The sequence below is a fragment of the Lissotriton helveticus genome, chromosome 1_1 (assembly GCF_964261635.1).
Source record: "Lissotriton helveticus chromosome 1_1, aLisHel1.1, whole genome shotgun sequence".
NCBI lineage: Eukaryota > Metazoa > Chordata > Amphibia > Caudata > Salamandridae > Lissotriton > Lissotriton helveticus.
Window position 1 is genome coordinate 2,084,874,590 of NC_136057.1, and position 17,813 is coordinate 2,084,892,402.

Genomic DNA, 17,813 nt, shown 5'->3' on the forward strand with positions numbered 1-17,813 from the left:
CATAATATTTTCAGGATTTTGTGCAATTCTTTGAGCATCATTACAAAAGAAGAGTGTCTTGGAGTGATCAAATGGAATTCATCAATGGGTGGTACATTCTTATTATCGTTAGTGATATTTTAACAATAATTGGTTCAGTTCTGAAGATGGAAATACAAGTCAGGGTAAGTAGCATAAAAGCATTATAATTTCTAACAGTTAAAATCGTATTGCTACTCACATAGTTCAAGTGTTACACTCATATATTATCCGTGCTGAAATAGCCTATTGGGAATTATTGAAAAAAGTTAAAAGAAATAGCATTGCATAATGTAAAACATTTCAAAGCACATTTGCAGGCTGCATCTTTCACTTCTTAAAATTCCCATGATCAATTTGTTATTGGGAATGAGATGCCTGTGTCATCAGGGTTGTATTTTCAGATTTTGGCCTACTTTGTTGCCATCCTCTAAGCAGCAGTAAATTAATGTATTGCAGGTTAAGAAAATAGGTTGCAGATGCTCACTGTTAATGCTTGCTGTGATTGAATGTATAATTAAATCATTTGTTTCTGCTTGTTATGGTCTCTCTTCAGAAAGTCTTTCCATGGACAGCCACAGACTAAATTGTTGCAGTAATAAAACTCCATCTTTCATTAATGCTTCACATCCCTGGTCTTTTAAAGCACCTGAACCGTAGAAAAACACACTTACTACCCCCGAGGGCTACCAATTCCAGAATCCTACTAGTACTAACCTCTTACTACCCCTACATGCTAAAAAGTCCTACCTGTCCTACCTGTTGTATTTTGAGCATTATAAGTTAACTAAAAATAAACATTTAAACACCATCTCATTGCCCTAAAACCCCTTACGTCCCTTAATGCAACGCTACGCTGACCCCAAAAAAACATTTCTATTGTTCCCTGACCCTAAAACACTTTATGTCCCCTTAATGCTACCCTCCCCTGAACCCTACAATTCCCTTACTACCTTTTTACGCTATCACCCCGAACCCTAAAATTTCCAGAACTGTGCTTTAATGCCACCCTCCTCTGAACTCCAAAAACCTTGTAATATCCTTTAGCACTACAATCCCTAACCCTCCCTGCACACTTCTAAACCCTTAATAGTACCCTTCCATGAACACCGAAAAACCCTTACCATCCTTTTACCCACCTATCTCTGAAACCTAGAAGTCCCAAACCACCCCTTAATGCTACCCTTAGCTGATCCCCAAACATGTGTTGATTCCCCTTAAAGCTACTCTTCATTGAATGTCAAAAGCCCCTTACTACTGTTTGGCGCTACCAAACCCTGAACCATGTGAACCCCTTACTACACCTCAATGCTGCACTTCCCTGATACCTAAAAACCCTTACTAGTCCTCCTCCCTTTCCCCACCTCACTATAAATGCTTCCCTCAACTTTAGCATGTGGATGCCTCTTTGCCCCTGTGTAGAGTACACTTACCGGTGCGGTATAATGCATACTTGTTCACTTTTATTTGTGGCCAAAACTTTTCTCATTCTATCTTTTCAGTAGACAACTGTATTGCCATGTTTTTTTCAGTCTACATTATTCCCAGAATATTTTTACTGCAAATCAAAGCTGTAGGGGAAATAATTATTTATCTCACATGATTAATGACTGACCATATTGAAGACTGTCCAGAGGTCAAGGTGGGTAAGCAGTTATATGCTCAAATAATTATATATACTGAAGATTATAGGTTGGCTGTATCTTTTGTAAAAGGAAGCACCCAATCCTAATGATTATATACAAAGCATATTGTATTTGTGTATGTGAGTTTGGGATTTTTCATATGTATTGGAGTTGTATATTAGGCCTCATGTTTCAATTTACTTAGAGTATAAATTGACCAGAGTTAAGGCACTCGTGAAAACATTGTGTGAGAAAATTGTTTCCTCACACAAAGAAGAATAGGCGGTAAGAAGGCAATAGGTCTATGAAGATTTTGTCTGGAATAATGGGTTAGGATTGCGGTGGACTGTAGAAGATGGAGAGCGGCCATGATTAATTGTAAAGTTGAAGTTAGAAATCAAGTTTTTGATTTACCATGCTCAATAGTCATTAGTATTATGTGTTCACACTCAGCAATATACATTCACTTTCTCAGCACTGGCAGTACCTTAATTACATTTGTGACTCAAATGATATAAACAATTACTACAATAAAGATGATTCACTTGGTTACTCCCATAATTAGAAAGTCTAATTCTGCTGTATTGAGTTTGTAACTTTGAAAGAATAACTCCAATCTTAAAGTGCATTTCAAAATCTAAATACTTAGTATCTGTTTGTGCTTGATAATTTCCAACAACATTGTCTAGTAAACAGTGCTCTGAAAGAACAGGAACTTTTAGTCAATGGATCTAAGATGGCCAAAAGCATGGTAAATATTGAGACAGTCACATGGTGCTCTGGAAAATGTAGTTTGTTTTGATTCCACATAACATGTTTCTTGCGTTGCAGGCGTTAGCCACAAAGCCTCACACCAAGTACTGCCTACAATCTATAGTGTTTTGCATGAAAGAAATTATGGAAACCTTTTGGCTTCTGATGAACTCCTTACACCTGTGATGTTAGTGGTAGGGCAGAATGCAATGAAGGCTGGTTTAGAATGTTGAGTTCACAGTTACAGACAGGTTAAGATTCGTGAGTGGCGTAGTCATTGGTAGGTACCCAGGCTGGGGAGGATGCGACAACTGGCGACGAGTTAGGGGATAAGTAGCCCGAAGATTGAGAGTGCTTTCCTAGAGAGTTTGCTGTGTTCCAAGCAAACTGCTTGTGCATGCCACGTGTGGTGCAGTCCATGTACGGAACCGACCCTTAACACGTGTGAAGTCAAATCGCAACTCCAGTCACTGGAGAGAAGTTGAAAACAATTAACGCATTGCAATGAAATCTACATATCTGTGACCAAGAACGTGCTGGTCAGACCGTACATAAAGGTACTGCACTGCTATGCAAGATACAGTTTTAAGTAATTCAGAGTGTTAACACTGAAGGCAGATACAACCAGGTTTTTAGAGAGTAGCTATTGATAATCACAAATTGCAAAATAACATTATAATTAGATAGTGAAGATAAAGAGCATCCAAAGAGTCGCCAAAGGATTAAACAGTCATTTAATCACCAGAACCTGAGTAGTGTGAGCCAGTACGACCTCGGGCTGGCGCTGCAACCCAGACCAAGCCCAGGGGTTGTGTTTGACAAGTGTGTGACAATCACCACAGTTTCCGATATCCTTGGAATAATGAAACGCTGCTTTTCCAATGGAGGCAAATACCAAGACCATCTTTCCAAAAGTCGTGAAGGATGATCCACAGGCCAGCAAGTAACAATGCCTTAGAGATGGCTCACATGAAGAGTTTCAGGATGAACAGCCAAGGGAGCCGGAGATAGCTCCAACTTCAGTGTCCCCCACTTCCATTAATGGTTACAACACTGCCACTTTCCTGAAACCACCACCACCGTTTGAATCTGGCAAAAAGCAAAGCATTGGCAATAGATGGTTTGGTTAGATAGAGATATTTGATGATTTCATTGATGCACTTGAAGAGACTGATAGCAAAAAGATGATCAAGAATCTCAAAAATCTTTCTGGTGATGGTGTAAAAGAAGTCATAAAGAAAATGCTGTGTACTGATGAAGAAGTCCCATATCATCAGATTAAAGAAGTGTTGCATCTCAAATTTAATCCAATGCCAAATGTTGATTACAAATGATACATATTCATCCAAGAGTGCCGGAAAGTTGGTGAAACCATTGATGAATTTGTGGAGAGACTCTACACACTCACAAGACATTGTAAGTTCAATTACATTATGGATGGAGAAGCTATGCGTCTGAGAGTTATTGATAGATGCTTGTCAGATTCATTCAGAAGATGAATGCTGAGAGGAAGTCTTAGTCTGGATTAAGTGCTAAAGGCTGGCAGAGCTGAAGAGCATGCTGATAGACAAGCTGCTGACATGGAGTCCGGAGGTGCCCAGAATGAGTCCATCATGAGTGTGAAAAGTAAGCCAAAACAAAAGAGTGAAGTACACAAAGTGATGTCTACCTGTAAAAATAAGTTGTGTTTTAGATGTGGATTTTTGTTTTCACATGAAGCTAAATGTCCAGCTCTTGTACAGCTATGTAAAGGCTGTGAGAAGGAGAACCATTTTGTGATGGTTTGCACAGCTAAGGAAAAAGTAAGTGCATCACGACGTGGAAACAAAATGGTTGGCAGGCATTCCATTAGCAGCATTCGACACACACCCACAAAGCCAAGCAGCGACATTAGTTTAGATAAATTGACACTGAGTTGAGTCGATCATCATCCAAATCATCTAAATCCTCGTTAAACACTCAAACAGTTCTTAAGTATCAAGTGAAAGTGATGAAAATAATTGTATAATTTTGATGTTTACCACAGAAAAGCGTGCGCATGTTAGGTTTGCCGCTTGTTGAGAAAAATGCCAGTCAAAAAAAGATCAAAATGCCAAAGCACCAAAGTCATTCAAACATTGTCCATAGATTACCCTGAAAGTAAATGGTTGTCTGATACCTTTCATTATCGAAAGTGGTGCTTCAATAAACATTATGCCTGAGGAGAAATACAATGAACCATCTCCATTGCCATAACTGACGCAAGCAAAAACTAAAGTATACAGTGGCCACTAATCCTCGCTGCCTAGAAACCAGGAGGCTACCCTCGCCAAACATGGGCAAAGATAAGCAGGGTGGTACAGGCTCCAAGCAGAGCACCCTTGACCATTATGCAATGACCCCTGGTGGGGCTACGGGGGGCGATACTGGCGGAGCAACACCCCATAATGCGGCGATCCTGGCTGCCATCATAGAGTCAAGGAATTCTTTGGACGCAAAGATTGGTGCTGTAGGGTCTGAGGTCTCCTTACTGCGGCAAGACGTCCAGAATGCAGTTGACCGCATTACGGAGACAGAAACATGCATCTCAACAGTCGAAGATCAAGTAATGACCCTACAGAAAAAGGTGAACGAACACACAGTGGTGGCGCAGGAGATGGCCTCACGAATGTTGGATGGTCAGGACAGCGCCACACGCAATAATCTGTGTTTTGTGGGCTTAGCCTCCATGGACCGGTTCATTACTAAATGGTTGAGGTCTCTCCTGCCTGACGACACGCTGTCTACCTGCTTTGTTGTGGAAAGAGCACCTCGGGCACTCACAAAGAACCGCTCCCCCTGGGAGAATCAGAGACCAGTGATCTCCCGGTTACTAAACTATGCTGACCAAGACGTCATACAGCAGTTTGCCGGAACCCACAAGGACAAGCTACTGCTCGATTCGTGCCACATTATGATCTTCTGGAACTACACCAGACTGGTGCAGCAGCAATCCCAGTCATTCATGGCAGCCAAGCGCAGGCTTAGAGACCTCAACATACAGTATATGCTGCTGTACTCATCCAGAATGCGTATCACCTTTAATTCTAAAACCTTCTTCTTTGATACACCGTATGCAGTCTTTGCCTAGGCAGATGAGAGTTCCCATCTTCGGCTGCATAGGCCGCCACCCTTAGAATCCGACTCCTCGCTGACCATACTAAGTTCACAGAGAAATCGCCCAAAAAGGAGCAATTCCAAATGAAGGCATAGATCCGGATCAAATTGTGAGCCTCGGCCCGGAGACCGCATCCTAAAATGACCGAAGGTACCATATCCCTGGCACTAGCTGAATATATCTGGCATTCTTCATAGACCTTATGCTTCATTCGAACACTTTGTTGGCATGGAGGCCCAGTCACAGGAATATCACGCCCCTGGACTTTTATGTTTATATTCATGGGGAAGTTGGGGTCCGATTAGAGGAGGTTCTCTAGGCCCTCTTGTTGGGGGTCTGGGGCTCCCTCCGCCGCAACAGATGCCCTTTGTTTATGGCAGTTTTGGGGGTGTGGGGGATTTTCTTCAGATTTTCTTGTATTATTGTTAGTATTGTTGAATGTGCACAGATGCAATGCCAAGACCTCACATCATTAATTAAAATGATCTTTCACGTAAACGGTAAATGACCACACAGCCATGCTCGTCCCTATTGGAGACACTTACTATTGTTAGCTGGAATGTCAGAGGACTACTGAACAGAATCAAGAGGGACGCCGTCCTTTGTCAGGACAAACGATACAAGGCTAATATCCCGCTCCTACAGGAGACTCACTTTCTTGGCAACAAAGCCCACTGTCTTGCCAGATTCGGATATCATATAATATATCAGTTTACGAGGGGTTCCCAGGGGACAGCCATCCTCATACATCACTGCGTCCCTTTTGTCCATACCAAGGATAGGCTAGATTCCAGGGGTTGCTAAACCATCATCTCAGGTACACTACACAGGGAATAAATTAAGACCGGCATATATGCCCCCCCACTGGGAAACACCTTCATTGACTTAATCACATGATTGTGGGGAGAATTCACTGACGGCATGATGCTGTTGGGTGGGACGATGTTATGGCACCCATGGACAGGCGCGTGATCTTGGGCGAGAACCCCTGACTGGCAGGACCAAACTGCATCGTCTCACCGCTACATTACGATGGGCTGGCACATGGCACAAATATCATCCCACTTAACAGGGCTACACATACATATCCGCAGTCCACAGATCATTGGCCTGCCTGGATTATGTTTTTATACCACACAGTCATATTCACCGGATCTCCCATATATCCCATCTACCACAGGGGCTTTGCGACCACTCCCCAACTCTGCACCAGTTTCCATAAACCCCCCTTCAGGTGGCGTATGTCCCCAAGGCACCTCCGCGACAGAGAATATCAGGAGACCCTGGCTCGGGTGGTGACAGATTATCTTGCGGCAAACGTGGCCTCTGTACCATCCAAAATTATTTTGTGGGAAGCCATTACGCCTACAATTTGTGGAGTGGATATAAGTTTCCGTGTCGGTAATAAACGTGAACGTCAGGCACAGTTAGTGGCCACCGGAGGGGTTTATAAGCTCAGCTCAACACTGATTAGTCCAACCCACCAGCGTAATCTACTCATGGTACAACAGCACATGCAACAATATCTTAACCACAAGGCGAGGGAAATCTGGCTAGCCTCACAACATCGGATTTACCAATAGGTAGACAAATCCAGTAAAATGCTCCATAGACTGTGCCAGACTGCAGAATCACCCTCGAGCTCTCCAACGCCGCGAGGAGTGGATGGAATCCATTACTCCTCTCCCGAGCTAGTTGCTAGGTAGTTCGCTTGATATTGCTCCACGCTTTATATGCATCGAGAGCTGCTCTCAGACTATCAGATTGCCAAATTCCTTAGAGACATTCCCTGTACACTTATTGACCATATGCGGGATCAGCTTGATGCCCCTATCACAGTACACAAGCTCACTATTGCACTTGCCAATATACACCCAGGTTGGGCCCCTGGACCAAATGGTTTCCCCCCCGAATTCCTTAAGCTGCATATGGGCACATTAGGCCCGCATTTCTTGGTGGCATTACATGAGGCCCAAGACCAACATATACTGCCTCAAGACTGGTGACACGTGGAGATCGTCATGTTCTTGAAGCCAGGTCGTCCATCAGAGGAACCATCGTCGTATCAACCCATCACTCTTATTAAATTTTAGCCCAAACATTTAGGAAAAGTCCTTGGGGACCATCTCCCTAAATGCATTCAAGATCTGCTCCACCCGGACCAATCTGGCTACATGCCACATGACTCAACTCAACACAACATCCTAGGGGTCCATAACGCTATGGCAAAGGCTCCGGAGCTGGAAAGTCCCGCAGCTACCCTGTTGGCTGATATTGAAAAGGCTTTTGACTTAGTTGAACATCCCTGTTCCAACTCCTCAAAGCAATTAACTTCGGCCCACACTTCCTAGCCTACGTACGGTTATTGTACACAGACCTAACAGCCTCAGTCCAGATTGTGGGTCACCGGTCGGCCCCTTTTCCTATCGGCTACGGTGCAACACAGGGTTGCCTCCTGTCTCTGTTATTATTTGCCCTGGCCGTGGAGCCTCTGGCAGTGTGGGTGCGGAATGACCCCATATCCGGGGTTTCAAGTGGTCAAAGTCCAAATCTGGCCGTATCACACTCTACACAGATGATGTGCTGTTCTTTATGACTGACCCCTGGTTCTCGGGTCCCCGCATCCTGCAGATTCTTTAAGTGTTTGGACAAACATCTGGCCTCCATACAAACCCCACCAAGTCAGTTCTTTTTCCTGTGTGCGGAGATCAGGGAGGCAGAACCTGGGCAGAGCAGCTGTCGCACGAGACCACAGGATTTAAATATTTGGTCATCTTTGTATCACCCTGCACGAAAACTTCATGGATACATTATATTAATCAACTCATTGCCGGCCTATCGGACAAGATGGCGATATGCTCTCACCTCCCGCTTTCGTTATATGGGCGGTCAGCGATCTTCAAAATAGTCTCCCTACCCCACATTCTCTGTAGTTTATTTTTATTTTATTTGCATAGTTAATTAAAACCGTTGCAATACAAATTTTATAAAAGCTCTTAAAATATCTATTGTAAAACACTTAAAAAAAAATGTCATAAAAGGAGAAACTCAGCAGTACAGGAGAACACATATTTGAGAGCGCCGGTCTCTCTGTAATAAGCTCTCATCCTGTTCGGCCATATGTTGTGTTTACCCAGTGTGCTCGACCTTGATCTCTCTCTTGCTGAGTGATGTCGCACTGGTATTAGGCCGTTATGTTCCATAAGGTGCCATTTTGTCGTATTGTCTGTCTGCTGTTCGGCCTGCGTCTTTGGTGATTTCTACCAGTTTTGGCATTTTCTGTTCAGCCACTCTCAAGAACTTCACGAATCTACAATTCAGTCACGTGTTTGATGGATTCAGGCAGGCAAGCACCGCTTGGCTTCTGGTGCCAATCCCTCTTCGCTTAAATTGGTCCTTGAGAAGCAGTTGGCGTGCCACAGGATTTAAATATTTGGTCATCTTTGTATCACCCTGCACGAAAAGTTCATGGATACATTATATTAATCCACTCATTGCCGGCCTATGGGACAAGACGGCGGTATGGTCTCACCTCCTGCTTTCTTTATATGGGCGATCAGCGATCTTCAAAATAGTCTCCCTACCCCGCATTCTCTGTAGGTTACAGTACGTCCCATTTGACATCCCACGCACATGATTTGCACAAGTTAATGCTCTACAGAACACATTTTTATGGAATGGGGGCAGTTCAGGTGGCGTTGAGTACTTGTACGCAGTCAACGTACTGCGGCGTTATAGCAGCGGCAGACGTTTATGCCTACTATGCGGCACCCCACTTACTCATCATTAATGAATGGTGGTATAATTCGCCCACAGACCCTACATACACGCTTGAGCACATGGCAATGGTGCGTACCCCCTCCTCTAGTTTTTATATAGCCACGTGAACTTAGACTTCTTGCCCTCACCAGCAGAACAGTAGTACGCTTTTAGAGATATCCGGTCTGACATATGGGTGGCAAGGCCGCCTTACAAGCACGACTCCGCTATGGCATGGCACATACCTACGCCCTATCGCCGCGTTGCAGAGTTTCCGTAAGTGAGATTTGATGGGTATATCTACCCTGGGCGACATCATGCATGGCAGTATCCTCAAATCATTTCAACAGCTACAGACAGATTTTCTGTTGAATAAGCCACAATTCCATCAATACCTCCAGTTGAGACATGCACTTGCTCCCCTTCTCCACTCACTCAACACTCTGCCCAAATGATATCCTCTTGTGGGCTGCCTGCTAATGGGTGACTTAGGGGCATATAAGATACGTCAGTTATACCAGACACTGACCACCCACTCCCGCACCACACTACATAAGATGAGGGTGGCATGGCTAGTGGATCTACCTGACCTGACTGACGATGACTGGACAGAGGCCCTGGCTTGGCCCCGGGGGACTGCGGTGGCCTCACGCTACTGCCTCATTCAATTTAAATATGTACACCGAATATACTACACTCGATCCCGACTATGGCAGATGGGGGTCATCCAGTCCCCAGTGTGTCTTAGCTGCGAGAGGGAAGAGGGGACCTACCTGCACACGGTCTGGAGCTGTAGCACTGCAGCCATTCTGGCATGGGGTAGTGTCCTGCTAGGGCCAGGTCCTCTTGTGGGACTCCCTTTCAACCAAGATTATTTCTACTGCATAGCACCGACAGGATAGGCGGGAGCAGATACAAGCAACACCTGCTCTTCTTAGCCCTTACTCTCTCTAAGCGCGACATTGCTCAGAAGTGGAAGGGAACGTCCCCTCCAACAATTGGTGAATGCAAGAAGGCCCTTGACAGATGCATGGGAGCTGAGATTATGGTCTTCCAGGCCCGGGGTTGTCCCCAGAAGCACAGGAAAATATGTTCCCGATGGGCGATTTATCGGGGTATAGATCTACCTTCCTTACCATCCATAGACCCCTCATAGGATTGTGCTCTCATACACAATTGGTCCCTGATCAGCCCAGACAATATAACGTTACCGTCTACACTCACATACATCCTAACTTAATAAGTCCTGTGGGGTCTAAGATGATCTGTGCCATGTTGGTATTGTTTTGGCTAGAGGTTCAGCAGGGGTTCCAGTTTCATGCATACATTGGTATTCTTGCTATATCTTGTGTCCAATATGCATACAGCGGGCCACAGCCCTTTATTTACATTGAACATTTTAGAAAATATGTTTAAACAAAAAAGCCTACATGGGCTGCATCAATGCCGTTAAATGGTCTAGGTTCATTTGTAGCAACAGTGAAACACAAGAAAGCGAAATTGCACGTACCCAACCATGGTGCTTCAAGGCACAGTGGCAAGTGCCTGTTTGTTCAGTCTCAGCCCAGCTGCTGATATGGGACTGATTTCTGTGATTTACAACAGGAATGCTCACAACAAAATAGTAAGTCAGTTCCTTTCATTATTTCATGGTTTAGGAAAGCTTAAGGCTATGAAAGTCAAGTTACATATTAATGAGGACACTCTCTTGTTCCTCAGAGACATAGACAAATTGCTTTTCATTTGTAAGAAGCTATTGAAAAGGAACTTGAAGCGCTCAATTAGTCCAATGCTATGGGTTTCTCCTATAGTAGTAGTGCCTAAAAAGGACAGTGAAGGATCTGTACACATATGCATTGACATGCGTCAGGCAAACAAGGCAATTGAATGAGAACGACATCCAGGTCCACACATTGCTTACATGACAGCGCAATTAAATGGTGCAAAGGTCTTCTCTCTCCTCGCTCTAAATAAAGGTTATCATCAGTTAGAGTTTAAAGAAGATTGCAGGTACATTACAACCTTTTCTACACATGTTGGTCTGTTTCGATACACAAGACTATGTTTTGGTGTGTCATCCGCTGCAGAACTGTTTCAAGACTTCATTTGAGGTATTATACAGCCTGTCATGAATGTGTTCAATTGCAGCAATTATATATTGGTTTTCGGAGCTATACAAAAAGAAAATGACAAAGCTCTTGTACAAGTATGGTGTTTACTTGCTGAAGCAAGTTTGACTTTGAATGCAGACAAATGTGAGTTCCATAAGACAAAGCTAAAATTATTTGGCCATGTCGGACATGGCCCTTCTTAGGGGTAATTGCCCAGAAGCTTTTTGCATTTTTTCCTCCTGGGTTTTGCTGACTCTCTTTTCATGACCTTAGGACTCTGAGCAATTTCCCACCGTATTGCAAAAGGAGAGTGTGCATGCCAGGAAGGGGTGCTTACTTGATTGGTTTAGGTGTTGTCCATGTGAGTGCCCTAAAAAAGGTACACCACATACCGAGGGTGAGTACTGCTCTACCTAGTAGTGTGATGCAGCACTGATTGTGCCATCCACCAGAATAGCCATCCAAACATGTATCTTGCTCAGGTTGGCCTTTCACACTCATTAGCCAACCCTGAGGGGGCCTTTCACTACCACCAGAGCAGCTCTAGGGTAAGTCATGAAGGATGAAGCTTGGGGTAGGTGAGTGGCCAGCTAGGGACACCTGCGTGTTCGCTGCCCAGGTAGGGAAGAACCCCCATATGGGTTTTCCATACCTAGGTGGTAGTCTCTCCTCATGGGACATCTCCTGGGTTTTGCTGATTCTCTTGTTGTGCCCTTAAGACCCAGGGCACTTTCCCATTGTAAATGCAGTGTGAAGGTGTGCAAACCCTTCCTACCCATGTTAGGAAGTGGTGCTTACATGATATTTGTAAAACCGGTTTCCAGCCTACCATTGCAGGCCGGTGTGCTCTGGCACCAATGATGTGCTTAAACAAGTGTCCAGCTTGCCATTTATGGCAAGTCTGCGCACTTGTACCAGTGATGTGCTTAGACATGTGTCCAGCCTGCCACTGCAGGCTGGTGTGCGCACTTGTACCTGCAATGTTTCACAATTTGTGTCCGACCTGCCATTGCAGGCAGGGTTGCACACTTGCACCAATGTTGCGCTCAACATGTGTCCAGCCTGCCAATACAGGCAGGTGGGCGCACTTGCACCTATGGTGTTTCTAAAAATGTGTTCAGCCTGCCATTGCAGGTCTGTATGTGCACAATTGAGCTTCTGCTCAGGCTGGCCTTTTTAAATCTCTAAAGCAAAGTACTAGGGGAGAAGGAGGATTAGGAGTCTAGGTCGTCCTCCAGATACTGACTATCTAACAAACAATCCAAATTACTTTTTTTCTGTTTTCTCCAATAATCAATACCATACTGAACAGGTCCAGCTGTGACTGAACTCCCTAAATTTATTCACTACCAACTATCAACAATGGGTACAAACTGTCTATCATAATGTCAGAATGAGGACATGCTCACTCATTGACTAGCTGCATTACCGCTAAAAATAATAATAAAAATAAAAATAATGGCACTTCTGACCCACATAATAAGCTCCCATCTGTTTGTGGTCTGATCGTACTGAGAAACCATTAATGTCCAAACTACAGTACGAATATTCTGCTAAACATTTTTTATTGCTTATGGAGCATTTAACATTAATCCTGCAACATGGGATACGTTTTTTAATTAATTACGAACATACATCAAGACCGCCTAATAGCAGTCTCGAACTCTGCTCTCTAGAGCTCCTGAAGTGGTGCCGACTCCTAAGATGGCCGCCACTACCGCGCGGTCTAGAAGCTCGATGTGCAAACCCGGAAGCTCACCTCTGATTTAATAACGCGAACGCCGGGCACCGAGCAAGATGCGGTCCTGAGGGGAGCAGTTAGTAGGTATTCCCCCGTGTTTTCACGACGAAGGAAGTAAGTGGAAGTGCCTGATAGAACCAAACCAGTATTAACGTGTTGGTTTGTTTTAGGCTTAAAGTAGGACTGTGATTAACTTACCGATATATGTCTCTTTCCATATCGATTGTTTAGCATTGAGTCCATTGGTGAAAACGACCCCTTAGAGAGACCATGAAGTGCGATTGAGCACATCACCATGTAAATATCTTCAAACAGTTATTTCCTGGCTAAGACTGTATCTATACTTATGTGTTATGTGTGTCTATCGTCCTCGTCACATTAAGTCCTGTCTTGTTTTTTTGTGTGAATTCACAAACCACCTTTATTGTAAATACCATAGTGTATTCCAAATTATGAGAGCCTGCACGCACCATTATGGTGTAAATTTTTCACCATAGCACAAGAGGCGTGCGTCATGAGAAGACACGATGTGATCCCCCTCTGAAGGGAGCTATAAAACGCTATTAATGTTGTGTTTTTTATTCACAGTTTTTGGAAAAATCCCAAAAACGTATGTATTCTAGTATGAACGCATGCCTTATATTTTGTATTGTTTAGTATCACTGTCTAATTAATAGGAAATGCTAGGGGTAGCATGAAACATGTTGACCATTCACTAAACCAATCTCCATTACAAGTTGGTTACTAGTGATCTCACCCCATTTTTAATATACCTGACTAGGAGCAGAATAAAGTTATTGAGGCCCACTAATCACGGTATTTTTAATTATCCACACCCACTCCTACACCTTGCACCACACATAGTCTTTTCACATGAAAAGTGCTCCTGCGTAGTTCGCGAGTCGCAGCACGCCCCTTTTCGTAGAGAACTTGGAGGGCCTCAATGATGAAGCATGTCACCGTGGGGAAACCCCGGTGAGTGAGGGGACACTAGAAAGAAATGTTTCTTTCTTGGCAGGCACCACTGACTATATAGGCCAGTTGCCACTACCTGAGCTAGGTCCATGAATCCAGTAATTTGGATTCTTTGTTAGATAGTCACTTTTTAAATCTCTATCCATCCTGAGAGGACCTTTCACTACCACTAGAGCACCCTGATGGTACATCTTAAGGGGTGAAGCGAGTGGTAGGTGAAAGGCCAGGCGTGTGTGTTACCTGCCCAGGTAGTAAGGAATACCCATGTGTGTTTTCACTACCTATGAGGTTTGCTCTTCCCCTAGGCTAACATGGGGAAATGGTTGGAATTACTACAAGCTGCAATAGTGGATTGCAAGGAAGCATCCTCATCATGTTTCTTATCATTGGATTCATAATGACAAACCCTTTCCTGTGGTAAAGGTGGTTTTGTCATTTGTAGTTTAGAAATGCCTCTCTGAGAAAATGGGCACTCTTTATGTGCCTTTTAGCTGGATTTCAGTCCACATTGGTGGTTGAGGGAGCACATCTGGGCATTTCCAGAGACAGCTACAGAACATTGGACATGCAACTGGAACAACAGACTTTTGCCATTTGAGGTTTGTCTGAATGGGTTGGAGGAACTGTCTGTTCAATTATGGATGTAAATAGAAGGATAAAGATAGACACTGGCCTCTCTGTTTAGAGCTGTCCCCAGTATAACAGACATTTGTAGTAACTCGTAGAGAAAGACTGGGCTCTCAGTAACACTTCATTCCAAACTTTTTTTATTGTTCCTGCATTTATACTGAATTTAATGTATGATCTGCACACTGATTTTTATATATATATATATATATATATATATATATATATATATATATATATATATTACCTACTGGCGGTCGCCAGTAGGTATATATAGTTAGGATTTTTTCTCTATGGGATTTTTGAAAATTCTATGTCTAATAACTTTGGCGTTTGTGGACGGAATTGGCTGAAAGTTTCAGGAAAATGGAACATTTTGTTTCTGAGCAGCCCCTGAAAATTTGGGGGGGGTTCGTCAAGGGGGGGCCGAGAAAAAAGGGGGGTCCCAAAACGCGTTTTTCCCATGGTAATTTCCATAGGGCGGTTGGCCTCACTTTTAGCCCGAACGGCTGAATGGATTTGCACGAAACTTGGCAAAATTGTAGGGACTGGTAGCCCGATGTGCCTTTGCTAGGTCTCAATATATGTGCTCCAGTGGATTTTGAGAAATTAACGTTCAAAAAAAGATAAATATCTGTAACAGCGCTCCGGGCAGCGCTCCGCTTCGCGTACTTTTCGCGTTACGGAGCTTTGCGAAGCGAAGCTGATTGGTTCTCCGGCATCTGTAAACATTCCAAACAGTCCGTAGCGGCCGCCATCTTGTCTCTCGGTAGGATCGAGAGACAAGAGGAGGCCAAAGCGAAGGGGCAAATGACCATAAGGGGGCATAGTAGATCCTCCCTGACCCCCTAGGTTTGATGTGGAGGTTTTAAAAGGGCCCGCGGGGCAAAAAAAAAAAAAATCGAACGGCTGAATGGATTTGCATGAAACTTGGCAAAATTGTAGGGACCGGTAGCCTGATGTGCCTTTGCTGGGTCTCAATATATGTGCTGCAGTGGATTTTGAGAAATTAACGTTCAAAAAAAGATATATATCTGTGACAGCGTCCCGGGTAGCGCTCCGTTTCGCGTACTTTTCGCGTTACGGAGCTTTGCGAAGCGAAGCTGATTGGCTCTCCGGTGTCTGTAAACATTCCAAACAGTACGGAGCGGCCGCCATCTTGTCTCTCGGTAGGATCGAGAGACAAGAGGAGGCCAAAGCAAAGGGGCAAATGACCATAAGGGGGCATAGTAGATCCTCCCTGACCCCATAGGTTTGATGTGGAGGCTTTAAAAGGGCTCCGCGGGGCAAAAAAAACAAAAAAAAACATTTTTTTTGGTGGGGTGCGCCCGGTTAGCGTAACGGGAAGCGGACTGGGGAGCGTACTACAAGGAAACAAGAATGATTGACTTTTAACTTATTGTATGTTTATAGACTTTTTTTTTTACTTTTTTTTCTGCTGAGTGACGTCTCGGCCTATCTCCACGGGATGCAGTCCCTACCATCTCGGCGTTTAAGCCCAGGGGGACCGGTAGTGTGGGAGAGATAACGTCTGTTAACGTTCGATTCGAAGGAAATCAGGAAGTGTTGAAAAAAATTGTCTGCGCCATCTTGCCTTTTTTCAAATGCCACACTTTTGTCGTGCACGGCAGCCATTTTAGATGCCTTGACCAGACCCACTCTCTGCACGCTGTCGATCCTTAGCATGGCTCCCCACCCTCGCAAGCATCTCCCCCAGGCACTGGTCACCCCCGCTCTCTGTCTTATGCATGGGCAATAAACCTCCCCCCATCTGCGCTGTTCTTCCCTGAGAATCACACTCTCTGCACGCCCGACACCTCCCCTTCGCCCTATTCACTACCGCACCCTCTGACACTCCTCTTCCTCTGTGTCCGATTGTCCAGGCCGGTCCCAGGCTATCAGGTAGCCCTGCAGATGTACTTTATGGCCCCAGCTGTAAAGAATCACCCCTCTTCAAAGGAGTTACAGTAGATCAAGGCCCCCACCCGATGAGATCCGTTACACCACACGCGTTCCTACTATCTGAAAACCATCCTGTATTGTGATTGGGGAGTGGACCGAGCCTGAAGCGGAAGATTCCAGGGATGCCTCTTTGTACATCAAAGTTTTTACAATTATGTGTCACATTAAAAATATATAGCACTCCAACAAAGTAGTAGGATTATAAAACTTTAATAACTTATAAATATAAACAACGCAACAAAAACAGTAAAAACATTTAAATATTTTTAGGAAAAAAGGAACAATGGTCAGTAGCGGTCGGTTGTGCGAATAGTCCCAAGGCAGCACAACGTCCTGAGTTCTGGACGGCACCCAGGTGATGTTGCCTGGGTGCCGCACTGGTTTTGGGAATCCTACAATGCTGCTCCGAATAACGGCGTGGGGCGTCCCGGGGGGTGGCTCGTCAGTAGCGGTCTGTTGTGCGAATAGTCCCAAGGCAGCAGAACGCGCTGAGATGTGGATGGCACCCAGGTGGAGGCTCGTCTGCTGTAGTGGGGCGCCCCTTTACCGTTTCAGTTGCCATTCCGCCCGCTTTTGGTACACTGTGTCAAAATCCGCCATTCAGCTGAGTTGCGCCCACTCTTGCGGTGCAGCGATAGGCGGCTGCCACAGGACTCTCAAAATGGCGGCAGGCTCTTTCCTTTTTGGGCCTGGTCCACTGAAATGGCCCTGGGACACCTTGGAAATCGGACGCTTGTCTGCTAGGTCTTGGACCCCATTCTCGAAAGCGTCCCCTCAGCCTTGAGGATTCTACAAAAGTCTTGGGGGCCCCCGACTCCTGCAGGCTTCCGGTGGGGAGCGGCTGCCATGATTGCTCGCGGAATGACCACGACGGAGCCACGAGATGGTGGTGCTCTCATGCTGACGCCAGCTTCAGTCTGAAACATCCAGAAACAAGGTGGGGCTTTCATCGTTTGGGAAAAAAAAAAGTTTTCATCCAATGAAAAGTGTTATTTTTAGGTCATATGATCAAGCCTTCCATCATTAGGAAACCAAAAGTGAAATGAACCAATGAAAAGTTTTATAAAGAAGTCACATGACCTGTTATGCGGCATAGGGTATAAAAA

The 17,813-nt window shown here is 44.7% G+C and overlaps 1 protein-coding gene across 1 annotated transcript in view; it reads left to right on the plus strand.

Annotated features, from left to right (window-relative positions):
- Positions 1–17,813, plus strand: part of MCOLN3 (mucolipin TRP cation channel 3) — a 486,326-nt gene that overhangs the window by 316,008 nt on the left and 152,505 nt on the right. Inside the window, exon 9 of the mRNA XM_078659269.1 lies at positions 15–164. Within this exon, the coding sequence (XP_078515395.1) occupies positions 15–164 (150 nt within the window). The remainder of the gene's footprint in view (positions 1–14; positions 165–17,813) is intronic.